This window comes from Sminthopsis crassicaudata, chromosome 4, assembly GCF_048593235.1.
Source record: "Sminthopsis crassicaudata isolate SCR6 chromosome 4, ASM4859323v1, whole genome shotgun sequence".
NCBI classification, from domain to species: domain Eukaryota; kingdom Metazoa; phylum Chordata; class Mammalia; order Dasyuromorphia; family Dasyuridae; genus Sminthopsis; species Sminthopsis crassicaudata.
This window is the reverse complement of record NC_133620.1, coordinates 244,103,312-244,130,756: the sequence shown is the minus strand read 5'-3', so window position 1 is coordinate 244,130,756 and position 27,445 is coordinate 244,103,312. Positions and strand designations below refer to the sequence as shown.

Sequence of the window (27,445 nt, the reverse complement as noted above, 5' to 3'; positions counted from 1 at the left end):
ATATGGTGGCAAAAGGTAAATCTAAATTTTGATTTACAGTAATAGATTGTGAAGAAAATGGGCTATTTGCTCATGTATTGAACCAATTACAATTTTTGAGAACTCCTTTTAAACCAAGGGATTGCACATCTTAAAAGTAGCAGTTAAGAAGGGGAAGAAGAAGGGTTGGGAAACTCCAAGCACCTGATTCCCTGATCTAGAACATGGCCCTTTTCTGGCATAGACATAGCCACTACTAACACTACTGTGCAGTTTGTTTAGTGAACACACACTAGAGACTGTATTATAGATAAGATAGCTTGACAACATTCTTGTAATTAAGAAACCCTTGCATGAGTTTATTTTTTTGCATGAGTTTATTCTATGTAATTAAATAATTTGTTTATGTATGGCTTTGAACCACCATTAAACCACAGTGAGCTGTGGTTTAATTTGTAAAAGTGCCCTTAAGTTTTTTCAGCTCCGTATTTTGATATTTGTGTTTTCAGGGGCCCCCCACAGTACCAGTGGCTGCCACTTTAACTGCCGGATCTGCAGATCTGGATTTGTTTACTGAGCCAACTACAAAATCAGAAGAATCAGCAAAGAAGCAACTCTCCAAAGATTCCATCCTATCCTTGTATGGGACAGGGACCATTCAGCAACCAAGTACTCCAGGTTGTTAATTTTCAAAGTTATCTTCCAAAGGTTTCAATTCCACATATGCACTTTGTATTTAATGCAGGTTTTAGATATAAGTGCTTAGAAATTCATCAGTGTAATATCAATTGTATATGTCCTCTATTATTTAGATATGAGATGGATGCGTTTACTCTTGCAATTTGCACAACTAAGAAACTGAAATGAAAACAGCATTAAATTAAAGGGCAAGTATAGGATTCAAAAATTTTATTCATTTAGAATTAACAAGCTGTTCACATATCACCTAATACAGTTTCACAGGCTTCTAGAAAATGAATAATCTTGGATTGATAAAAATCTGATTTGCATGAAGGTTATGTTATATACAAAATGAAATAGTCTCTGCATGTAAAAAAAAGACAAGTTGAATTTCATATATGTTCCAAGATTGTTTGAACATTTCAAAATAATTGTAATGAAACTAGAATTGCATTTTGCAAATTTTACTGTATGCACAGCTTGAGTGTATTTCAGGCAATTTCCTCTAAAACAACGGAACTTATTCCTTATTTAAGTGGAAACTGAATGGGAAACCTGACTCTAAAAGCTATCCATCAAACTATAGTTAAATCTCATTTATTTGTACAACTGAAGAACAGTGTTATGAATAACCTTAACTAGCAGATAAACCCAAATGAATGAATTATATGACAATGCTAATTCAGTGTGCATAAATTGGTAGGGAGATGGCCTCCTCAGAAGCGTGCTGGGATGACTAGTAAAATCAAACTAGACTGGCATTACAAATTTCCCTGTTAAGGTGAACAAAGTAAACAGAAGTACCTAGTCCACAAAAAGGATAATAGGAGGATGATTGGAGTTGTCAGTGGAAGCAGAGTGTTTAGATTTCTTTTTTTCCTCTCTCCCCCTTCCCCCATAATGTAGGTATGTTTATGGGTCCTTCAACGATGCCATATACCTCACAAGCACCAACTCAGTTTCAAGGCTTTCCATCCATGGGAGTACCTGTGCCTGCAGCCACTGGAATTATGGGAAATATGATGGGACAATCCGTACCCGTCATGGGACAAAATGCAAGCATGATGGTTGGCATGGCAATGCCTAATGGGTTTGTGGGAAATGCACAAACTGGTGTGATGCCACTTCCTCAAAATGTGGTCGGGTCCCAAGGAGGAATGGGAGGACAAATGGGAGCAGCACAGAATAAGTTTGGTGTCCAGCAGACTCAGCAGCCCCCGTGGAACCTCTCTCAGGTATGAGGCTTATGCTTTCCAGCTTTTTTCAAACCAAAGAGAGCACATTTATTCCTGTTATTTGAGTTTAATTTTTCGTTAAATGCACTATTATGAAAGAGACGCTATTTAGTTGTGAGAAATATTTTAATATTTGAATCCTCACAAAGCAAGTGAGTTTAGAAACCTTTTTGAGATAATAACATGTTGTCAGGATGGATTCAGTGATTTGTTGATGAGTCTAGAATTTTTAAAAACAACACTATGACACAAAGTTTACAATAGGCAGTATCTATTGTCTGTGTCCTGAACTACAAACACACACACACTTGGTATGTTTAATATGAACTTATTAAAATGTTCAGGAGTAGAATTTGTAGTTCTTATAAAAAGAAACTTTTTCTTGACTTTTGTTACTATAGAATAAAAGTTTTAACAAACTCTTGAGCTTTTTTCCTCCAATTAATTTTTAAAATCTTTTTAAGTTCAGATATTAAGGAAATATTATAGTCAGATCACAAATGTGAAAAGTCATATTAGATTAGATTGGTGTTCTGTATGGATTGTTATCAACCTAAAGGGAAAAAAAAAATTATTGAGCAAATGAAATCATTCACAAAATTGTATTTTCCACTTATTCCACATTGGGTAACTAATTTCAAAAGTATCTCAAGTAACATTTCCTCTTAATTATATTAAAACTATTACACAGAGTGTTCTTTAATTCTAGAATGGGGTAAAAAATGCCTATGGCCATTCTATAATGATATCTTACAGATTTTTTTATATGTAAGTCCATACTTTTAAAACTAGAATTAACTTAACATTTTTATTACAGTCTGATATGAAAATCTCTCTCCTCTGTCCATTTCAAAAGTTTCATAAGTTGATTGTTATTTTTTTAAAATGTGGCTAACCAGCATGCTATATTTCAGGTGTAGACACATTACAGATTGTATAAAATGTTTTCTTTTTCTAATGTAATTTTTGCTATTGCCTAGAATTGGGATTTTTATTTGTCTCAGCAGCATATTGAACCAATAGCTACGGAATGCTGTTTATGACAACTCCTTTTTCCTAGGCCATAATTAATTATTTAAAGTTCTCATCCATCCAAGATAGGTTTTTTCCCTTTTAAATGCATTTGTTACTTTGTATTTCAGGTAATCATATGAGATTTTTTATACCTGTTAACTTTTAGTGTCATCTGCAAACTTTGAAGATGATATCGTGTACTTATTCTTCTTTTGAGATAATTTGTAAAAAATGTTACATAAACCTGATTTCAAAAGCAGTTTCTAGGGAAATAATATTTATTGTGAATACTTTTCCATTCCAAAGAGGATCCTATTTATTGCCTTGCTTAAAAAGAGAGAGAGAGACAGACAGACAGACACTAGCTCTCTTTTGATGACAAAACACAAGTCTCAATTCCTTGGTAGCTTGTTGCCTCATTTTTTTCTTTCCTTTTTAGCAGTTTTTGGTGTGAAACCTTTTTAGAAGACTTGTTAAAGCCTCCAAAATTGGGGTCCAGGGTTTTTAGCCTATCCTCAAAGTTTAATGCATTTTAGACCTTCAACTTTGTTGATCGGTTTCAGCAACCTTGCTGGGTTATTGACAGGAGACTCACCTGTCTACAGTTGCCAGAATCTCCTCTAGAACCCTTCTGTAAAAATGCACGTGAGAACTTCCAATTCTAGCCAGAGAGGAGAAAAGAAGGCATAAAAGCAATAAGACCCAAAGGTTGCACTTTTGATTATTTTTTAAAATATCTTACTATCATTCTAAATATGCTTGGTGAATATTAATCTTAAAAGATTTCCTAAATATTAGAAACAGAACACAAACTCAAATTTGCTTGTTAGGAGATTTTAGGGTACAATTTTTGCCAACTTAGATTTATGTCTTATACATATTCTTAAAAAAAACAAAAAACATTATCTTCAAGGAATCTCAAAAAAAATCTAAAATCAGACACAATGAAGTATTGATTAGGGTAGATAGTCTCTTCATTGTGGATCATATACTGCATTTTTGACCAAATGAGTGTCTTTCTTGACTCAGAACACAAGGTAAGTTATTTTAGTACTGCTGCTTATCTTTCTTGATTAAGTCTGAGCGGCTCCATGTGCCCTCTATCCTGAGAGGGTGAAATATTTTTTAATTAGAAGGTGCATATAAACAGTTTGTAACATCTTTCCTTTCACTGAAGAAGAGGGAAATTTGCTCTCGTTAACTGTTTGACCTGTTATAATAGGATATGAACTAGCATTATTATTTATCAGTTTTGAGAGAAGCTTCAGGATATAATCCAGCCAAGTATATAAGACTGACTTGAAGTTTTCTGTATAAAAATTCAGGCTTCATACTAGGATTACAATAAAGCTCATCTCTTCTCAGTTGCTAAGCTTCTGTTTTCATGCACACACCATTCTATGCTATTAACAGATGGCGGAGATAACCTTCTGGTGACTACTGCCATCAGGCATGAGGTTTGGAGGAATCTTTACTGCTTTTAACCATAGTTGAAGCAATGTGGGAAGTAATGGATCTACCTGCTATGCACACACATACACAGACTCCAATTTGTACAAAATTTGTCTTAATCTTCAAGGGTCATATATACCATAAAATAATATGATATATTTTTAGATTTGCCTAACATTTACTTGACTTTCTTTTTTATTCGGACATTGGTAAGCAATTGATCATATTTTAATGATCAAGTCTCTGTTTTGGCAGAATATGTGCAGATAATCCTATTTTAGTCCTTAAAAAAAAACCTCACTAAACTGTTAAAGGCAGAAATTTTAGAAAGAAACTGAGTAATAAATACCTGTGCTATGCAATATCAGTATTATAGGCATAATTTAGGAGCATTTGACTTTTAGAATATTTGAATTTCTGAAGTAATTTAATCCTTATTTCATCTCTGAAATTTAAAAAAACTTCCCAGTGAATACATTGCTATCATGTTATGTGCAGTTTATGGGTTGTATTTTTTTTTTTTTTTTAATGTTAACATTGTTTATGATCAGAAATTGGATCCCAGAGTTCAAGATGAGCAGCCCCTAAGCACAAAATATCCAAAAAGAACCAAGATCATAGACATCATTATAGGCAAATCAGCTTGGGTACTTATTAGAGAGTTTAAGTAAAAAGTATTCACATCACATTGATGTAAAAGTTGATACATGTTGGTACATACAAATTTAGTCTGCAATAGAATTTTACTCCAAATTTGCATATTTATTAGCAAGTAAGTGAGATGGACTGCTGTTTCTCTTTATTTTTTTTTCCCCCGCCCCAAAGCAGCAACCTAAGCCATTCTTTTCTGGCCCTGTAGAAAATTTCTTAGATTTGGTTTTATAGAAATTCTTATGCTTAGAGAGGTCTTGGTTTTTAATTAATCTTTTTGGCTACTGCCCTTTGTAGCTATTCTAAAGTTCCTTAAAAGACTATATGGTATGAATACATTAAAACACGTGTTTTCTTCTCCATTTTGCTTCTAAGTAGACTTTATTTTTCATATTTAATCTGAGGTTAAGACTTTTCAGTGAATTATTGGCAACAAAAACCACTCAGACCAACCTTAGCACATGTTCCTTATGTGTCATTATTCTTACGCTTTTTCATTGGTTTACCTATCGGTTGCCCCTGTGAGATGATTATACTTTTGAAAGGAAAAATTACATATGTTATCCTTAAAAGTTATTCTAGGTTACACTCAATATATTTGGTGGAGAGAGCATAACTCCTGTTATAACAATATAATACTTAAATTGCCAAGGAGTAATATCCTTGATAATTCCTTTCTGCTTAATTACCAGACCATTTCTGTGTTTCACAGATGAATCAGCAAATGGCTGGAATGAACATCACCAGTGCTACCAGTGCTGTGGGTTTTGGCCAACCCCCCAATACAACAGCAGGATGGTCTGGAAACTCATCGGGTCAGACTCTCAGCACACAGCTGTGGAAATGAAAACTACAATAGGAGTTTCATCTAGAATCATCACCACCTGACATTCCTTGATAAATGCATCTCGTTCCCCTGTTTATTCATGTACAAATTTTCTTCCCTCCTCTATCCCCCAAGTTGTTCATATTAAGAATTAATTGACTGACTGTGTTGATCTCTATTGATTAAATTTGATGTGGTAAAAAAGCAGGTTGAAAATCCATACTGACGTCATTGGCAGCTTTTTTTTCATACTACACATGATTCATAAACCATATTCTTGGAGAAGCTGCTTAGTCAATTTACACAATCAGTTTTATTCTCAATAAGATTATAGGTCTACTGTTTGCATATAAGGGAAGTAGTTATCATGTTAGTAATACCTCTAACAGCATAAACCCTGCCCCCAAATTAGCCAGTAATCCTGTAGAAAGGTACTATATGAAAAGATGTTTAATCATATAAATAGAATGTAAATGTATCACTGAACACTGTTTTCTAATGTATCAAAATTCTTTTATTTCATCATTCATTTCACTGTGATGTTGTTATGGTGTGCTTAACAGGGAACATGGTTAGTGAAAGGAAGATAAACCTGGATGTTACCACAAAATTTAATCTGTTCGAAGAATAAAGAAATCCCAAGTCTTTTCTCTGAGTCTCCCACAATTGGGATTATTTCTTATGTACACAGTGCTAAGCTGCAGAGCACTCCTTGCACTAGATGCATACAGGGTATCTACAAAATAGTACTTTTAATCCTTGAAGGTATATCCAGGTTTATGACAGTAATTGTGTTTACATTTTATGGTGCCTAGTATTGATAAAAATGTTATTTCCCTATATTAAACAGATGAATCCATCCATTTTTCCTGTGGGTTTTTTTCTTTAGCTATATTTTGCCATTGATCTTACAGGAATCACTTAGTACTGAGAGGTCAGGAACATTTTACTCGACAAATATCACTCATTTGTTCCTAAAAATCTTGTTCAATTTCACCAATTAAGATGCTGGGGGGATGGGGAGGAAAAAGAAGAGAAGCAAGGGGAAAAAACAACAACAACAACAATAAAAGCAAGTAGTTCCCTTGCAGCATCATTTTCTCTTAATGATCTATGGATCTTTCAGGTGATTGTAACTGAAATGGGAAGGGAGAAACATGCAAACCAAGAGGAGACAAAACCATCCATTTTTATATCATCTAATTTGTTTATACAAATGTCCATCAGATGAAAGTCAGGGCTGTTGCATTGTAGAAGAATGAGCAATACCTGATTGCTTTTGCAGCCTAAGCTTCAGAAGGCGTCCTTTGCCCCAGCCAGCTGTCCTTTATGGTTATGCAAACCCTGTTTGCCGCTTCATGTTAAACTTCAATTTTAACAGTATCCAGGTGGTACTTTGGCTCATTAGCTAAATTGACCTTTTCTGTCCGAGTGTGCCATACCAAAACCTAAGGGAAAAGAAAAATATTAGTTTAAGGTAGGATACCTAATAATTGTAAAGTTAAGCAATACTGGTAAAATGAATAAATACCTTGGTGCAGTTGTTTGCTTTTGGTTCCAGTTCCTCAACTGTTGTTATCTGTTTTAGAAAATCAGATTCTTGCATCCCTGGCTGGGACCCACGGCGCTTAAAAACAGCTTTTGGATTGGACAAAATCACTTGAAGACTCACAGCAAACCCTTTGTGAAAAGTAAAAATATTTAAAAATAAACTGGAGTGCTTGGATTTTTATCCATCCAACTTGGTTTAAAAAAAAAAAAAAATCAATTCTTTACCACCGCTAAGTCCAGGACCCAGTTTCTAGCTTCTTTTCTGTGAATTTAGTGTCTTTTTTATGGCTAACTCACAGATTCATCTAGAATGTAATCCTATATCTTATCTCCCTCTCATTTTGGAAAACTGCATCTATTTCATCTTCCTGAGAACACACACAGACTTTTCATAGTTCTACTTCATTTTAAGAAGTCTTTGTGGATCCATCTCTTAAAGTTCAAGATACAAACAGGAATTTATCCAAATCCATTCTGGGTTTCCAAAACCATATAAATAAAAACCAATAGTGGCCTGAAAAGTTTCACTATGACCTCAGCTTCCAGAACAAGTAAGGGCATCTCCTTTTGGAAAACTGGCTAGATATTACCTGAGAGATACTGTGGTATAGGGGATAGAGTCAGGCTTATCTAGTTTCAGCTCCTAAGCCTAGCACTTAATAGTGGTGTAGTCTTTCTTGGGCAGAGTCATTTCTGGTGTCTGCTTAAGTTTTCTTTCCATCTGAATTCATGATTTGTATGCCCAGCCTCATTAGGACAACTAGTGAATTCATTAGCTGAAACCTGAAATTCTATCTATGATCTGTGATTTCATTGTGTACTCTGCATCAAAATTAATAGTTATTTTTCAGTTAAAAACCAAAGAATTACTGTGCTAAAAGGAAAAAAAATAAACTAAATATTAAAATAGTAAAAGTTTGTTTACATAGATTTACATCCAACTAGTCAGAACTTTGAGAAAAGTTAAATAGAAAATGGAAAGATAATACAAGTTAATACTTGTTTCTGATAGAGTTGGAAGGATCATCAAGATGAAGTTTTTCCCCTTATTTTTGAATAACAAACTAATTTATCACACAGTAGAACAATTATACAATGAAAACCAGAGTTCTCAAAGAAGAATCCATTAAAACATACTGTGCAGTGCTATCGCCAATCCAAATGAATCAATGTAATTCAAATAAAAATGGAACATTCTGAAAGCCCCAATATTGATTCAAGTGCTTTATAATGCATCTTACTAAGTATTTTAAAAATTAGAAATTAGCACCGTTAGAAATTCTGTTTCCCTTCTCTCTTTATGCCATCTGGTTCAACATGAAGTTAAAAGGGGACAGGGGAAGACATTTGCTGAAAGGTAAAACTATTTAACAATCAGAAAGTGGATCACTTTCCTGTGATCTAAAATGCCGAGTATCTTGATATTTTTGATATACTTTTGGGGAAAAGTATCGACACTGATTTAGAAACTTTTCCTGAACTATCCACACTGGAGCAATTAGCATGTAAAAATGGACTCAGTCAGAACTGTAAAAGATGGAATATGAGATAACATATAATGAGAATAATCTCATAATGACCCTGCTGCCAGGCCTCTTTCTTTTTAGTGACCATATCTCCCCCATTTGTGGAAAGTGGGCATTAGCAACTAAGGTAATGTATCAGAGTTGTTACTTGTTCTGCTGTGACCCACTTAAACTCTCTAGATCTCAGTTTTCTCATCTGCAAAATGAGGGAATCAGGAGAAGTGTATGGTTTATATATTGACAACCCTTAAAAGGAAAAAGAATAGTTATGATGTTCAAGTAACTATCCATAGTTACTTGAACTATCTTCTCTGCTTCAGAAAGCCTCAATATTTCAATTTATTTGTGAATAAAAATCTTGAACACACTTCTAAAGAAACATCTGTATCATAAATGTTATTATACAAGTGAATGAAATAACCAAATGCATAGGGAACACACGGTAAAAAGAGTAAAGAGAATCCTACTGAAGCCTTAGGATAAACACAACTGAATATGTTTGATAGATGTCACTTCCTTAAGTAAGTCTAGAATAAGCAAGTCAGTCTATTCTACCTCTCTTAAATATGGTGTAGACTACAACATGGGGAGCAAACCAGTACCCCAAATTCTAGATGGCTTTGAGAGTGATGACCCTTCTGCCCAAAGAGTCACTGTCATACTGTTGAGGGCGGTAGCCCCTTGGTATTCCTTGTTTGATCTCCAACTTCCTTTGGGACTTGGACCTTTGATACAAGATGTGGTCAAACTAGTTTGGGCTATCTGAGATGGCCAGGGTTTTACAGCCCCCATTTTAATCTGCTCAGATAGACCAAATGGCATCAGGAAATTCGTTTTGGGAAGAGACTTCTATCTGTCCCCAAAAGATAACAAGAGAGTCCTTATCTTATTTACATCACTGCATAAAAGAGAGAACTCGGGAATCTTCTCTTTGCAAATTGCCTTGTACCATGCAGCCATTTTGCCCACCGGCTCTCCGGTGTTTCCATTCTAATCAATAAAGACTATGTTTCCATACAGCAGTAAGTAGCAAATTCCTTTGCTGCGGAACCACCATTGGTTACTTTGGGGAAGGAAGGAGAGAGAGAAAGGAACTGACCCATCTTTGTTTAGACCACAATTTACACCACAATTTACTACTCATCATTTACTACTCATCAATACCTCTTTAAAAAAATAAAAATAAAAGAATAAAAATTTCACTGTGGTGGCAAAAGTTGGTAGAGGGGTATCAACTAACTTTTTGATCAGGAAGCTTCTGTATTGGAGACTCAGTGTAATTTACCTAAACCTTTCTCTGAAGTTTAAGGCCATCATAGTAAACACCAAGTCTGTTCAACAGTGTAACTAGAATAGTAATGACAATTTAAAATTGAGTTAAAGTGCACTCAAAAAGCCTGTGAAATGGTGCAGACATCATCTCTGTTTTACTGATGTGAAAACTGAAGCTGAGAATGGTCAGTCACATACCTACAATCACCTAGAAGTGGGATGGCTATAACTTGGAAATGTCTGTGTATTTAAAAAGAAATAAAAAGGTTCTGAAACTAACTTGTTTTGCTGTGATTTTAATCTCTCTCTTCCTAAAAGTCAAGTACAAGGAAGGAATGGAAGGGAAGAATTTCTGAGTAATTAAGATTTTAGTTAGTTGAGAACCAATTAAGATTTTATCCTTATAAGAAAGAATATGTCTATAAATAGAGGTATTTCTTGATAGTGTTCTTACTTTTCTATTGTGATTACATCAGAGACTCATAAGATCCTAAGTCTTTCAGAGTAGTTGTGGATGATTGTACTATTGAGAATCATAGTCATTTACAACTGGTCATCTCAGAACATTGCTATTACTTTGTATACAATACATTTCACTCTCAAGGTCTCTCTTAAAAACTTCAGAACTAATTGTATGACATGGAAGATACTCACACAGGACCACCCAACATGGTGTGTCTTCATCAAAGGTTCTGTGCTCTATGAGCAATGCAGAATTAAATTAGCTCAGAAGAAACGCGAGATAATGCAGAACTAGAAAAGCCATCCCAAACATTCATATGGACTATTTGTGTCTGACCTGTGGCAAAGCATTCCTAGGTCTTACTGATCTAAGTTAGACATACTGTCTAACATAGTGATGTCATTTTGGTTGCCTTCAAAAATGAAGGACAATAACAATCTCTTAAAAGAATGACACAGAAGATCTGCAGTAAGATCTGCAGTATTTCAGGTAAGTCTTTTATGGAGGTTTTATGGAAAGATATGAAAAAAGTTACAAGAAGAAAAAGTGTTTTAGTATATCTCTAGGAGCATCAAGAACACAATACCTCATAAGTAATGGGCATATTTAATCAATATTTGTCAAAGTGAATTGACATTTTACAAAGCACTTTCTCACTTTATAAGAGTTCTTTGTGACAGGTCAGAAAGTTAAATTAATGCTATATCTTAGACGAGAACTAGACTATTCTCACTTTGGGTACAATATATTTTCTGGTATAACTATGCTTTTTTCTAAGCATTGTGTGTAACTGGGGCAGCAGAACATTAAAGAGTACAAAGTTACAGAACCAGCCATTCACCACGCAATGGTCTAGAGCCCAACTTCTTAAATTGGTTTGTGACCCTTATATGGGGTCTTGTAACTGAATGTAGGGGTCATGAAATTATGATTTATAATCAAGCAAATGTTTGATTTGTATACCTATTTTATAAACCATTGTACCCAGGTCACGTTAAGTCTATGTTCCTCATTGGTTAGTTACGACAACTGGCATAGTAAAGAGAAAGTTGGTCCTAGAGGCAGGATGTTATTCAGCCATTTCAGCTGTCTGACCATTCATGACCTCATTTGGGGTTTTCTTGGCAGAAAAAGTAGGGTGATTTGCCATTTCCTCAATTCATTTTTACAAATGAGGCACTGAAGTAAACAGACTTAAGTGAATTGTGGTCGGTCATAGAGACAAAATGTCTGAAGCCATATTTGAATTCAGAAAGATGAGTTTCTACTGACTTGCCACTATACCACTTTGTTGCTCTAATGTCAGGAAAATTTGAATTCAAATCCAGCCTCAGAGATTTACTGGGCAAGTCACTTAACTTCTGGCTGCTTTAGTATCCTTATCTGTAATAGGGTGAAAATAGCATCTACCTTAGAGTTGTTGTAAGGCTAAAATTAGTTATTTGTAAAGGGTTTTGCAAATCTTAAAACACTATATTTATATAATAAGTCATATGATGCTTTTACACACATCTTATTTATCCCTTACAAAGTACTATAGTTATTATCTCCATTTTACAGATGAGGAAACTGAGACAATTTAAGTTGCACCTTAGCACATAATCACTTTGTAACAAGTTCAGGTAAAAGGTAATGTTTTCATCAGGAGCAGGCCATTCATATCAAAAAAGCATCTCAGTTGATTCTCACACTACTTCTCCTCACTGCCCAGTTGTCCACTGGATGGGATGCTCACCAACTGCAAACTTCCGGATGCTGTAATGGTTTGGGTTTCCACAAAGCTTGTTAGAATATACAACCAAGCCAGTCTCCACAAAGGCAATTTTTGAAGCTAATGTCCAAATTCAACTACCCTGGAAGTATCTCTGATTTATATTATTGCGATGGAACTGTCAATTCTCTGCCCTTTTGTTTCCCCTAGTCGTGTTTTCTCAGAACTAGTGAACAATATTAGACAGGCTATGCTTTTCATATTGACTTCAATCTAGTGAATGTGTTTCTTTATTCTCTTTGAAGAAAAACAGGACCCTGGTTTGTTGTAGGTTTGTTTGAAAGCAATATGAGGCCATTTTCATCAAATTCTCATTCTCTCCTAAATTTTTCTATGTTCATTGATTTGACTGCTAAGATATTTTGAAATATGTTTTCATCTTTTTTTTTTTTTTCTTAAAAAGTACTCAAAGGAAGTTCTCCCAAATACTAAGACAGAGGTCCCTGTTGTGTGTGTAATTTAAGAAGTTTGACAGGCAGAAGACTGAATGAAGTCATTCTTTAGCTGAGAAGTATTCTTGGGAATCATTTGCTAGAAGAATAGAAAAAGAATCTTCCATTAAATGAATCCATGGGTAGCAAGCTTAGCCAGAAAAAAAAATCCTGTAACCCTCATAAATCTTTGCCTGATTTTATCCATTTTCTAATCAAAAATAAAGAAGACATATATTTGAAGCATCAATATCAGTCATTTTGCTCTACTTAAAGGAAGCTGTGCAATGTTGCTTGTCAAGAGCCAGCTATGTCTGATTAGGACAAGCCCTCTGATGCTTCTACTGGCATTCTGTGATTTACAGTGCCAGTCTTAGTCAATAATCTTAAGTGTTTTTGTGCTTTCTTTGAAAAAATGAGGATTGAGTTCTTAACTGATTGAATATTGATATTTGATGTATTTCTTGGACAATTATTTTTTGAATGACATAAATGACAAATTTCTTATCCCCAAGTGCTATATTTTTTTTAAGTGTGAATTAAGTTTATTTTGGAGGGGAGGGTCCAAAATTTTATAATTTGATACATTGAAGCTTTACAAAAACAGGATCACATCTACGGCTATAAGCAGTTGTACAAAACCTGAAATAATCATATCACAATTCCAAATTCTATATTTTAAAATGAAGAAACTGAGACTCAGATAGGCTAAATAACAAGTGGCAGATCTATCCAATTCTGACTCTGAGTCCAGTAATTTTTCCATCCCATCATGCTGTCTATAGGTAGTTTTTCTCGACTTTCTTATGATATCCCTTTGCCTAGGAAAAAGATAACCATAGCATGGGAGTCACAGCATGGCCCCCACAGAAGGACCCACAAAGAGAATTGGTACAAGAATTCACTTCACTCCTTCCTACTTTCCTTTAGCCACTAGTTAAGATTGTACCAACAATATTCATCAGTTACTTCAATGTAATTTAACACATCCATATCCACTTTCCCAGAATTGGCAATAGGCATCTTTCTTTTACCTTCCATCATTATAGATTGCTTTTTTATTTTTTGCAAATCCTATTCACTAGAATAATTTTATTATGGGTATTTTATATTCTAATGTATTTATATATAATTTTTTTATGTCCTAAACAATAGCCTATGGCAATGGGACCCTTATAACCTGGATATAAGAAAGACAATATACTGAATGGTTTATCTGGTCTCTGTATAATATAATCACTCCCTAAAACCAAGGTACTGGAGGCAAATATTGAATTTGGGGAGAGGGTATTTGGGTTCACATATAAACCCAACAAATTGTTCTCTGACTCTTTACCACCCCTGAAGTTCCACCTCTGACTTGGCATTCCGAATCCCTGGGGTCCAGTGGTAATTTACCAAATCAAGCCTGAGACTCACCATACTTCCCTCTGGCATGAACTCTTTCTACTACGTCTTTCAATTTTCGTCTCTAACCCTAGCAACACTAGTCAAATCAACATTTCCATTCCCAAAGAAGATATTCAACTGTCCTATTATTCCACTCACCATCTACTATGACTTCTCTGACCAAAATATCCTTTTCTGCCCCTCCCCATCCCTATTAAAAAGTAATTCCCCCAGGACAGAAATTGTCCTTTTTGTTTTTGCACCCCCAGCATTCAGCATAAATGCCTGGTACATGATAAGCATTTAAAAAATGCTTTTTATTTCACTTGTAACTCTGCTAGTTGCTACCAATTATCTTAGTAAGTTACTATGTTGGTCTCCTCAATTGCAAAATGAAAGGCTTGACCTAGATGACTTCCTGAGAGTCCTTAACAATTCTAAACTACATATGTAAAACCACAGTTGTCTGCTCTACCACCACACCAGCTTCCTGTTGCCTTGGAACAACCCTATCCTAAGGCTGACTCAGTAATAGCAAGTCTGTGAACTGAAACCATTATATATCATAAGAAGGCCCAGATGTACTGCTTACTCTCCACTTCAGTTTACTGCTGCCTGACCCCCTTTTCTTTCTTCCCTAAGGTCAAGTGCCTTCCCTTATTAAAATATATACCTGAGTGAGGACTGCCTTGTTCTCTTAGTTTCCTATTCTTAGTGCTTGCTACAGTACCTATTGCACAGTAAATACTAAATGTTTTATCTAAAGTGTTTTGTAAACCCTAAGGATATATATATGTGTATAAATATATATATAATATATGTATCCCATATATATTATATATATTTGTACACATATATATATGCATATATATGTATCTATGTACACACATACAAATGCTTTTATTATAATTAATGATCCTACAGCCTCCAAGACCCCTTCCAATTCATTGTGGAAGTACCTTTTGAAAGTAGAGTTGAATGAGTTTTATTACTTTGCCACTGAGTAATTATATACCCTCTCCTCCACCAATCTACAGACTTATAAGTCTCAAACACATCTCTGAGCTCATAGGTGAAAGTGATGTAAAGAGGAACTTTTAGGACACATACTTCTCTAAGGAGTTTAGAGAATTTATTGTTACTTGCTTAGATTGCCTGCCACTCCCCCAAACTAGGAGTATAATTTCAATGTGCTCATTATAACTAAATCACACTTTAATGGAAAAAATTTGGATGTCTCCTGGAGTTCTGTGTAGATATTTTTTTAGGGGGGGCATTTTTGGAAAGTAAGAGGGAGAATGTTATTGTCCTGTGATTTCATCTCTATAGAATGAATAGTCAAATTTTCCCCCTGTAGAGACTCCCTTCAAGGAAAATTCCCCTTGAACAATAGACAAAGAAGTTGGTAAGTGCTTACTATATACCATGTTAAGGCCTGGGGGTTCAAATATAAGCAAGCAAAACAGTCTTTGCTCTCAAGGAGTTCATATTCTAATAGGAATTCTAATAATATGGGGGATCTGTAAAGCAGAAGGTAGGAAGGGACAGTTTGAACTTGATAAATGGAACATCAAGAAGGAGTTTGGGTCAGGCTTAAAATAATGTGACAGTCTGTCAGAGCTCAGAGTAGTTCTAGGAGTGGTGGGGACAGTACCTGTTCTGCAACTTATAGTCTTGTTGTCTGGTGCACTGAGAGGTGCAGTGACTTGCAAAGGATCAGAAGTGAGACTTGATGTCCCTGTCTGTGTATTTCACCTTTACCTGCTTCCCTCCCCCAACACTCCCAAATTCACAGGAGTTTAGTGTTGGGCACCCAGAAAAGACCACTGTGGCCCATCAGGGATGCAAATGAAAAATTAAGTGACACATCAACCTAGGGAAAAGTACTTTGTTTGACTAGTTTCCCAAAAACATTTACTTGGAGAAGTATCTAGAAAATTCAGACCCAGGTCAAGCACTAGAAATTTGGAAAGTTACAAAGGAGCATGAATTATCAAATAACCCCTTTTTCTTCACATCCATTAGAATATCATTAGTCTGGAGCTGGGCGAAAGACTTATATGTTACAGTGAGTGGTCACTGCTATAATGAAGACCTCTTCCTAAGTGAGGTGACTATAGGAAGACAGCAGGATAAAGCTTCAAATGCAACTACACCAAACTAAATTCAATTCCTCCTTTTAATCATTTTCTTCCATGAAGGCAGTTGAAAATACATACTATGTTTTACTATCTGTTAAAATGACCAACCAGGAAACGAGCCACTGATCCTTAAACAGATTAGTTCACCTTTTGCACAGGACTATTGATTGAGATTTTGATCTGTTACTACCAGATGCTGTTCTGTTGTCTTGTCATTGTCTAATTTAAAGAACTGCCTAAAAGTCCATTTAGCAAGCATGGTTCTTTGTGAAATGAAAAAAAGTGGGTTTCTAAGTATTTTCTACTAAACCTGTGACAGATTCATTTAAATCCCTTTCCTGAAAACAAACAGTTGTCATAGAAGGCTAAATCTTCTATTGAAATCATTACAATGCTGACAGGGACAGAAAAGTTGATCTTGGGAACAAAAGATAAATTAAAGAGGCTTAATTAACTGAATCAACTAAAAATATCCATTTTGGTGTTGGCTTTTTTTTTGGGGGGGGAAGGGGCAGAGTAGTGACAGAAAGCCCAATTGCCCCTTTGAATCAAAATGATTCCTTTAAAAAAAGAAGAAACCATTTAGTCAGCTAACATTCTGCCGTTGCCAGTGAATGAGATGGTTGTTAGGTGTCTAATGGGTGGAATTTTAAGTGTTTTCTTCCACCTCTAAGAGGATACTCCCAATATATAGTTTTGGGGAATCAGATTCATACCCTGCCTTAACACCAGATAACACAGTTTCCCCCTTCTAGGATCCTGCTATACACATATCCGGTTGTGTACCAGACATGTCAACCAGTGGAGCATATCTAAAATTTTGATCTTCACAATGATTTTGAGAGACACAACGGAGGTGCCATTAACTCCATTTCAAAGATGAGACCCAAAGTGGATTAAGAATTTTGGCCAAAAGTTCCAATTATCTTGTGATAAAGAGAGCCATCTACAACCTGAGAGAGAACTGTGGGAATTGAGTGTAAATCACAACATAACATTTTCACTCTTTTTGTTGTTTGCTTGCATTTTGCATTCTTTCTCATCTTTTTTTTCTTTTTGATCATATTTTTCTTGTGCAACATGTTAATTGTATAAATATGTATACATATATTGGATTTAATTCTATTTTTCAACATGTTTAACATTAAAAATAAAACAATGACAAAAAAGAATTTTTGCCAAGATCACAGTAAAATTGATTTGCAGACTGAAGATTAGAACCCAGAACTTCACCTTAATCCAATGTTCTTTCCCCATGCTACTTTTGAAGGTTTTTTTTTTTGTTGTTGTTGTTTTTTTACAGTTCTTACATTTTTACAATTCACTTGCAAAGATACTAAAAATCTGCATTCTTTTTCTGATTTTCAATGTTAGACTACAAGACATGGAATTCATATTTTATTGTTATTAAAATGATAAAATGTTACCATCACCTTTTTGTCCTTTATAATTAAAGCTCTAAATACATTTTAATGATGGTTATAAACTTTGACTTAATTGATTGATATTAATAAGAATAGCAAAAGATCTAGGAACATGCATTCTCAGTAGAGGACAAGTTGATTGGTCTATTTTTTTCTATTATGTTGTTATGACAATCTTTTGCAGCCCAAATATTCTTTTTTATTATAGCTTTTTATTTACAAGATATATGCATAAGTAATTTTTCAGCATTGACAGTTGCAAAAACTTTTCTTCCAAATTTTTCCCTCCTTCCCCCTATCCCCTCCCCCAGATGGCAGGTAGACCAATACATGTTAAATATGTTAAAGTATATGTTAAATACAATATATGTATACATGTCCGTACAGTTATTTTGCTGCACAAGAAGAATCGGACTTTGAAAAGAATATACCATTAATCTGTGAAGGAAATAAAAAATGCAGGCGGACAGAAATAGAGGGATTGAGAATTCTATTGTAGTGGTTCACACTCATCTCCCAGAGTTCTTTTGCTGGGTGTAGCTGGTTCAATTCGTTACTGCTCTATTGGAACTGATTGTTTCACCTCATTGTTGAAAATGGCCACGTCCATCAGAATTGATCATCATACAGTATTGTTGTTGAAGTATACAATGATCTCCTGGTCCTGCTCATTTCACTCAGCATCAGTTCATGTAAGTCTCTCCAGGCCTCTCTAAAATCATCCTGCTGGTTATTTCTTACAGAACAATAATATTCCATAATATTTATATACCACAATTTATTTGGCCATTCTCCAATTGATGGGCATCCACTCACTTTCCAGTTTCTTAGCCCAAAGATTCTTAAAATAGGATCCACACACTCTGAAGAGGTCTGTGGATAGATTTCAGTGGGTCAGTGAATTTGGATAGGAAAAACTGAATCTTTATTTTCACTAACTGCAAATTGAAATTCAGCATTTTCCTTTAAATATTTATTCACCAGACTATGAAAGGGGATATCCTGACACAAGAAGGTGGAGTTGCTGTAGAGTCCCAGTGATGGAATCCGAGCCTCTCAAATATGACTCTTCCTTATAATCAAATAATACAGCTAAGAAAAACAAACTAATGCATTTAGTATACATTGATGATGCATGCTTCATTTTGCATCTGCAGTTCACCACCTCTCTGCCTGCTCCTTATCAGTCCACTGACAATAAGCATCAATCTTTCCATTCATTCTCCTAATTCCTCTTTCAGCAGAGTTGCAAAAGCTGCTTCATGTAAAATTTAAGCATCCCCTCTATATAATATAGTTACACTTGAAAAGTCTATTTTAAACAATCCTTACTTATTTCTTTGATCATACTTTCCACCCACACCACCCATCTCACACAGCTTCCAAAAGCACTTTACAGTATGATGTATGTTCAATAAAGATGCTGAAACTAAAAATCACCCCAGCTCAGATATGAACTACACAAACATGACAGCAATGATTACATTCTAGAATTGTGTGTGTACAGTTATGGGAGGAGGGTCTGAAAGAGAAAAGGGTGGAACAAGTGCAAAATTCTTTGAACTGGCAGCCAAGAAAGCACTTTTTATATTCTCCCTATCATAAACATTCATTTAGAAGGCTGATAACACTCTAACTTTTTTGGGGGGGTGAAAGGGTACTATTAATAGATACAAGTCAAAGGTTAGTAATTTCAAGAGATTTCTCACCTACAGATTCACCTGTGCTAGCTATAAGCACCATTCAGAATTTGCATGTTAGAATGTGTTCTCATAGCCAGGGTACAGAATTCTTCTCAGAAGTAAGTAAGCATAGGAACAAGGTGGCTAACATGCAAACAGAGCCATTTCAAGCTAGCATCTGTTTATACTTTAAAATATGGGCAAGATATCTAGATACGAAGGCCATTACATTTCTCCAGTATCCATTCTTATAGGTCAAAATGTGTTTACAGTTAAAAACTAGTTATATATAAAACAGCACTCTCTTGTATATAATAAAAAATACTATTTATTTGCTACTATCAACTAAAAAGAAAATGCTTTTCTAAGGATTGAAGACGGATCTGTCATGGGTTGGTGGGGTCCTTCCTTTGCCAAAGTTAATGAGATTGTATTGGAATCCAACCCTTACTTCATCATTAGAAGTCATACTTACCATCCCTAATTTCAGACATATACCATATGGGTCAATTCCTAATCATCTGGTTTGGGAAAAAACCCAACTTCCTGCTGGGAGCCATTTTGTGGCTACTAACCTGAACTTCCAAAAATGAAAGGATAACAAAACTAGAAACAAGGAAATTCAAGTATTTCACTGTTACCAGTCTTAATAAATCCCACACAAGAGATATTGGTACGAATAGACTATGGCATACTGAAATTTCAGTGACTTTTACTAACTTGAAGAAATTTAGAGAATTAACTACAAATTGTTTAGAACTGGAAAGAACCACAGAAGTCTGGTCCAACTTTTTTTTTTTTTTTTTTGACACAGACACTGAGAACATTTTCATGTAATTTAGAAGATTAATATATAATGTGCATTTACATGTATACTTATTGCAGTTAAAATTAAATATTAATTGGACTAGAATTCTGTATGAGTCAATTTTTAAAAAATGTTCTGTTTATTTAAAAAAGCAGAATAGAAAGAAAAGAGAGAAAAGGAAAACAAAAGAAAACAGAACAGAACATTGTCATTTGCCCAACAGAAGATCAGGGAGGATTCAAAATATATAACAATAAATTTCCAGTTCAAGAAAGGATATATAGTAGCAGAAGAATTATATATTAATGAGTGTCCATCTCTTTTTTGCTTACTTGTAGGTTATTCTTTTGTTTTCTACTGTGCACTTTTAAAAAACTTTTTTTCATTTTTGCCCCTTTTATTCCCCTCTTCAGCCAAGCAAGCTATAATTAAGCACAAGTTTATTTAATAGATACACACATACATATACATTCACACCCATCCACAGACCTACACAAACATATATCTATATATACACACACATAAAGCAACATACAAACCTATATATATTCAGACATATATACATACATAAACATTTACCCATATGTAAACATGCATCTAAAACAATACCAATATGGCTGACATATAATGTAAATTTTTCTCATGATTGAATTTTTAAGTTTGACTTTGTCCAAATTCTATAATTACTTTTTCCCCTAATAATCCTTGTTGTAGCGTTTGTATCTATATCTTCTTTCCTATTCCTACTCTCATACTTTAATTCTGCTTTTAACTGTCCTGCTATTACTTAACAATCTTCCCCCATCCATTAATCCCTCCCTTGTCTTTTTCCCCCACCTTCTGTTCCCAGCTCTGCCCCTCCCTCTATCCTTATTTCTCTATAGAGTTTGGAGGGTGCTGTACACTTCATGGCATATATGTTGTGTTGTCTATTTAACCTATTCCCAATGTGAGTAGGTTTTCAGAACTGAGCCCAAACCAGCTAGCCCCAGGGCTCCCCACTAGATGTTTCTATGGAGCTAGCCCAGAGATGCTTGCACTTCTCTCCGATTAATCCTCAAATAAGATCTTTCTTCAGATTTTCTTGGGTTGAGTCAGGAGGACCCCCATTCTGACTCAAGTCTTCTTGATTTTTTACCAGTCTATGTTTGCCTCAAGGTAAAAATTTGTTCTGCTTGTGAGAGAAAACTGGAGAGCTTGAAATTTATTGACCTAGTCCATCACCTTCCTAGAATTCTCTGTATAAGTCAATCTTTTAAATTGGTTTTAACATTGTACAAAAAGAACAGAAAAGTTCAAAGACTCTTCAATGAATCAATAACTTAGTTATTTTTAAAAGTTACTACTTACTACTCACAAAATAAAATAATTTATAGTAAGTGATGTTACATTATAAAAGTAAAAAAAAACCTTAGATTTTCTTAACAAATGAAACTCTAACTTATCTGAAATGTAAACCTATTGACTATCTAGAGATTATCATGTCAAAATTGCATCTTGGATATAATGCTGGTCTTGGAATGAGGGCTATGTGGACTTTTCTCTATTCAGTTCTTAGAAAATTAGTAGCTTGACATATTTCTCAGATTGGCTAAGATGACAGAAAAGATAATGATAAATGTGAGAGAGAATGTGGAAAAACTGGGACACTACTATGATGTTGGTGGAGTTGTGAACTGATCCAACCATTCTGGAGAGCAATTTTGTAGCCAAAGGGCTACAAAACTGCATCCCTTTGACCCAGCAGTGTCATTACTGGGCCTGTATTCCAAAGAGATCATAAAGGAGGGAAAAGGACCCACATGTGCAAAAATGTTTGTAGCAGCTCTTTTTGTAGTGGAAAGGAACTGGAAACTGAATGGATGCCCATCAATTAGGGAATGGTTGAATAAGCTATGGTATATGAATGCCATGTAATATTATTGTTCTATAAGAAATGATCAGCAGGATGATTTCAGAGAGGCCTGGAGAGACTTACATGAACCAATGCTTAATGAAATGAGCAGAACCAAAAGATCATTCATTATACACGTCAATAGCAAGATTATGTGATGATCAATTGTGATGAACTTGGCTCTTTTCAACAATGAGGTGACTCAGGCTAATTCCAATAGATTTGTGATGGAGAGGGCCCTCTGCCTCCAGAGAGATGACTATGGAGACTGAATGTGTATTTATACCTTTTTTGTTGTTGTATACTCACTTTTTTTCTTATTTTTTCCCCTTTTTTGAACTGATTTTTCTTATGCAGCATGATAAATATGGAAATATGTACAGAATAATTGCACATATTCAGCATATATTAGATTACTTCTTCTCTAGGGGAGGGGATGGGGAAAGAGGGAGAAAAATTTGGAAAACAGGATTTTGCAAGAATGAATGTTTAAAAATGAAGCGGGTTGTGGTTTCTTTAAGAAACTAGTCCTTTCAGATTGTTTTATTCCTTTCTGATTCCCAACCCCTGGTAGCTGATACATTATTAATTCAAGAAGCTAGGACCTTTGATTCACAAATCCTGGTCAAAAGCATCCTTTTGAATTCCAATAGAAGATCAGGGCTATCCCAGCCCCCACCACATTTGAGCCAACTTGGGACTATACCTAAGGGCCCCTTTAGCTAAATCTCTCATTATAAAAAGAGCCAAGCTGGATTCCTCTCTTTGCAGAGGTTCCAAACATGCCAGCACTATGCCTGGCATGCCAAGGGTCTCTGCCCACTGAAATACTGTTCCCTCTTATCTTCACCTATTTCCTTAACTAGACTTGAACCTTATTTCCAATCCCCATAATAAACCTCTTTTATCAATCTAGGTTTTTGGGTCTGTAAATCCCTTTACAGGAAATTCTTGCGCTGCCAGTAGACCTCATTTAATTCCCTACCCTTGCGCGGAATCCTGAGGGTTGCAGGGGAGCTCCATTTGATTCCCTGAACCCCAAACCTGCCACTAGACTTCATTTTCATTTGGGTACCCCAAATCTAAACCTCATCAAAACTACTTTTGAATTATTTTGAAAATAAAAAGCTATTATTAAAAAAAAGAAAATTAGTCGCTTGCATATAGAATATAATCTAAATCTCAGTTAACTACAATATTTAAGTATGACATTCTCATTTCTCAATCATTCCAAATAAATGATAGTTTCTCATATGTATATTTAAAAGCCACTACTATACACAGGTGCAAACATTTTCTGCCCTACATTTCTTGGAGGAGTGTGACTTTTTAATGTTCAAACACTCTCCTTGGTCATTCAAGGGATGGGATCACAGTGGGGAATTAGGCATGATTTCCCTGGTTTGGGGAAATTCCTGATAAAGAGAGATTAGGTGACTTGCTCAGGGTTATTGAGTTCCAGATGGAATAAAAATACTTTCTGTGAAAATGACCATAGTAGTGAGCCCTAATTTGAGTGTTCTATGTTTACAGGGGGATGTAAACCTGTGGGAGGATGGAGGTAGAATTGGGAGTGCCTGTTTATAAAGCCCTACTGTGTTCCCACCATACCACTTGAAATCCTAGTGATCCTGGAGGCCAGAAGCTGTCTAATTGATTTATTATCATTTAGAAATCTGACAACAGCTTTTATTCAAGTGTGTGTTGGTAGGGAATTATCATAATAAAGAAAATTAGGTACTGGAAGAATCACATAATCTTAAGAGTTGGAAGGTACTCCCAACCTAATTAGTGAAGAAATATCACTTCTACCATATCCTTAACTCTCGGAACAATTCTGGGAACAGTAAACTACCTCATGAAGCAGTCAAATTCAACTGTTCCCAGACAGCCCACTGTTACAACGAAATTAGTAAGACCTTGTTCATATTTCCTGCACTTCTAAAAAGTAAATGGAAGAAAAGTGTTTAAAAATTTTTGTCCATTGTGATAGACATCCAGAGAAAGAACTATAGAGATCAGACCCATATGATACAAACAGATGAAGTTAGGGACTGGTAAGGATAGCTTTCACCTTTTTTGTTTCTTCTTTCTCAGGGTTTTACTCTTTTGTTCTCTTTTGTTTTTGACTATTGTGGAAATATCTTTAACACAAAAAAACATATTGCTTGTTGTCTTGGGGGAGGGGAAGAAAGAGGGAGGAAAATTTACCTTCTTACAAAGGTAAATGCTGAAAACTATCTTTTTATGTAACTGGAAAAAATACTATTAAGGAGAAAAAAAGTCTTATCCAAATGGTAATTCACTTCTCATTTTCTCTCTTTAGCTGGTTAAGTTTGAGAGTATAGGAAGTTACTAGTTTTCCAAGAGGCAGCTTAAAGTGCGCTAACCATGGCATTAGATTTGGAGCTGGAGGAGTTGAGTCAGAATCTTGTCTCTTACTACCTGTGTGATCTTGGGGCAGTCACTTCTTGTCCCTAGGACTCAAGTTTTTTCTATGTAAAATAGGATCTTGGAGAAGAGCTCCCTATTTTTTTTTTTTTAATTTTTTTTATTATATATATATATATTTTATAATATTATCCCTTGTATTCATTTTTCCAAATTACCCCCCCTCCCTTATTCCCTCCCCCCGACAACAGGCAATACCATACATTTTACATGTGTTACAATATAGTCTAAGTACAATACATGTGTGCGAATATCATTTTCTTGTTGCACAATAAACATTAGAATCCGAAGGTACATGCAACCTGGGCAGACAGATATTAGTGCTAACAATTTACATTCCCCTCCCAGTGTTTCTTCTCTGGGTGTATCTACCTCTGTCCATCATTGATCAACTGGAAGTGAGTTGGATCTTCTTTATGTTGAAGATTTCCACTTCCATCAGAATACATCCTCATACAGTATTGTTGTTGAAGTGTACAGTGATCTTCTGGTTCTGCTCATTTCACTCAGCATCAGTTGATTTAAGTCTCTCCAACCCTCTCTGTATTCCTCCTGCTGGTCATTTCTTACTGAGCAATAATATTCCATAACTTTCATATACCACAATTTACCCAACCATTCTCCAACTGATGGACATCCATTCATCTTCCAGTTTCTAGCTACAACAAAAAGAGCTGCCACAAACATTTTGGCACATATATGTCTCTTTCCGCTCTTTAGTATTTCTTTGGGATATAATCCCAGTAGTAGCGCTGCTGGGTCAAAGGGTATGCACAGTTTGATAACTTTTTGGGCATAATTCCAGATTGAAGAGCTCCCTATTTGATGTAAATTGCTGGGGAAACTGAAAAGCAATAAGGTTAAATCTGCTTCTTATACCATATACCACAATAATTCCCAGATGGATATCCAACCTAATATAAAAGGTCACAGATATTGAAGAGCTAGTAAAAAAAAGTTGGGAAGAAAATAAAAGAAACTTTTCACAACTATGGCAAAGAGGAAAACATTCATCCCAACAAGAAATACAGATGATGAGAAAAGAAAATTTAAAAAGATAATTTCAATTATGCAAAATTGAAAAACTTTTTCGAAACCGACCTATTACAGAGGGCTCCAAAGCACTAACAATAAAAGCAATTCAAATTAAACAACTCTGAGGTTTCACCTCACACCTGGCAAATTGCTAATGATGATAAATAACAGAAATAATAAATGTGAGAAGGGCTACAGGAATACAAGCACACAAATATAGTGTTACAGCTATGAATTAGTTAACCATTCTGGAAAGCAATCTGGGAATTATATAAGAAAAGACTTAGTTCTTTAAACCTGAGATCTCGCTGCTGAGCATATACCTCAAAAAAAATCAAAGACAGAAAGAAAGGCCCTATATATACCAAAATATTCATAGTAGCACCTTTTTGTGGTAGCAAAGAAATTGAAAGAATGAGGACACTCATGGATTGATTAATGGGTAAAAATTACTGTAGTACATGAATGTAATGAAATATTGTACCATAAGAAGCAATAAAAATGAGGAATTAAGTGAAACACATGGAGACTTGTGCAAACTGATCCAGACTGAAGTAAACAGAGCTAAGAAGACAACTTTTAAAATGTAAACAAAAGGAATAATAAAATGAAGTGTATATTGTGTGATATAATGGTGAGCCTTCCCCGTAGAAGAAATGTAACCTAATCTTTTAAGTGCAGAGGGTAGGGGACTAAGGTGTGAAGGGATGCACACAGTTAGATATTGGGCAAGAGTTTGTTGGTTTTATTTATGTTTTCCTTTTCTTTTTTACTAGGGAAGGTTCAATGACAGCAGAAGGGAGGTGAAGGGGAATGTTATCGAGAAAAGACTATGATATAAAGAACAAAAGTCACAGAGGCAGAGCCAAGATGGGGGAGTAGCAGAAAGTAGTATAGTAAGCTCCCATTCAAAATTCCTCCTAACAGATCAAGAAAATACAACAGACCAAATCCTTATGGGGAAACCTAAGTGAAACATTCTTCTAGTCCAGATATGCATAGAAAGATAGAGAGGTTTGTGGACACTGGGGATAGGATCTGAGAAAAAGCACTACTCAGATAGCATTCTAGTACAAAGAAAGGTGGTGCAAGTGGGGGAGGGTAGGTGCCAGACCCATATAGGGCACCTCCATGTTCATAGCAGGGCAACTCAAAAAGGATAGGGGCCAGCTGGCAGCTTTTTCACCCACTCTCTAGTTCTGGCAAATGTTTCCCATTCTTACTATCTAGACTGAGCTCTGTACCAACAGAGGAATAATTTCAGAAACAAGCAGTACTGATATGGCTTGAACCCCAGAAGCAGATCAGAGTCTTCAGAATTGGAAAAGGAATTAACAGCTTGGCACAAGATCTTCAAAACCTTGCCCAAGCAACATATTTCCTGAAAATCAGAATAGACAAATATGACATCATGATACAAGTAAACAAACTAAAACAAAGTGAAAAGATAAAAAGTATCTCGTTGTAAGAAAGCATCTTTGGAAAGTATTTTATAAGGATGTACAAACAACTGACCTGGGAAATAGGTACAGGAAAAACAAATTAAAACTTTTTGTACTACCTGAGTAGAATCACTAAAAGAAGAGCCTAAAATCATATTTCTAGAAATCTTAAAACAAAATTACCCAAATCTCTTAGCGGAAGAAGACAATGTAAAAATACAAAGAAATCACCAGTTATCTCAGTAAGGTAGTCTCCAAATGAAAACACCTGGGATCACAATAGGCAAAAACTAGAGCTTTCAGGTCAAAGAAAAAAAAAACAGTAAG

The 27,445-nt window shown here is 35.2% G+C and overlaps 2 protein-coding genes across 6 annotated transcripts in view; one reads left to right on the top strand and one right to left on the bottom strand.

Annotated features, from left to right (window-relative positions):
• Positions 1-6,697, top strand: part of SMAP1 (small ArfGAP 1) — a 187,139-nt gene extending 180,442 nt beyond the window's left edge. For all 5 annotated transcript variants that reach the window (XM_074310560.1, XM_074310563.1, XM_074310562.1 and 2 more), the window contains 3 exons: positions 489-657; positions 1,567-1,895; positions 5,725-6,697. In XM_074310560.1, coding sequence (XP_074166661.1) covers positions 489-657; positions 1,567-1,895; positions 5,725-5,859 — 633 coding nt within the window. In that variant the 3' untranslated portion in view covers positions 5,860-6,697. The remainder of the gene's footprint in view (positions 1-488; positions 658-1,566; positions 1,896-5,724) is intronic.
• Positions 4,850-27,445, bottom strand: part of B3GAT2 (beta-1,3-glucuronyltransferase 2) — a 95,615-nt gene continuing 73,019 nt past the window's right edge. Inside the window, exons 3-4 of the mRNA XM_074310566.1 lie at positions 7,370-7,518; positions 4,850-7,286 (exon numbers count right to left, since the gene is read on the bottom strand). Of these exons, the coding sequence (XP_074166667.1) occupies positions 7,200-7,286; positions 7,370-7,518 (236 nt within the window). The 3' untranslated portion in view covers positions 4,850-7,199. The remainder of the gene's footprint in view (positions 7,287-7,369; positions 7,519-27,445) is intronic.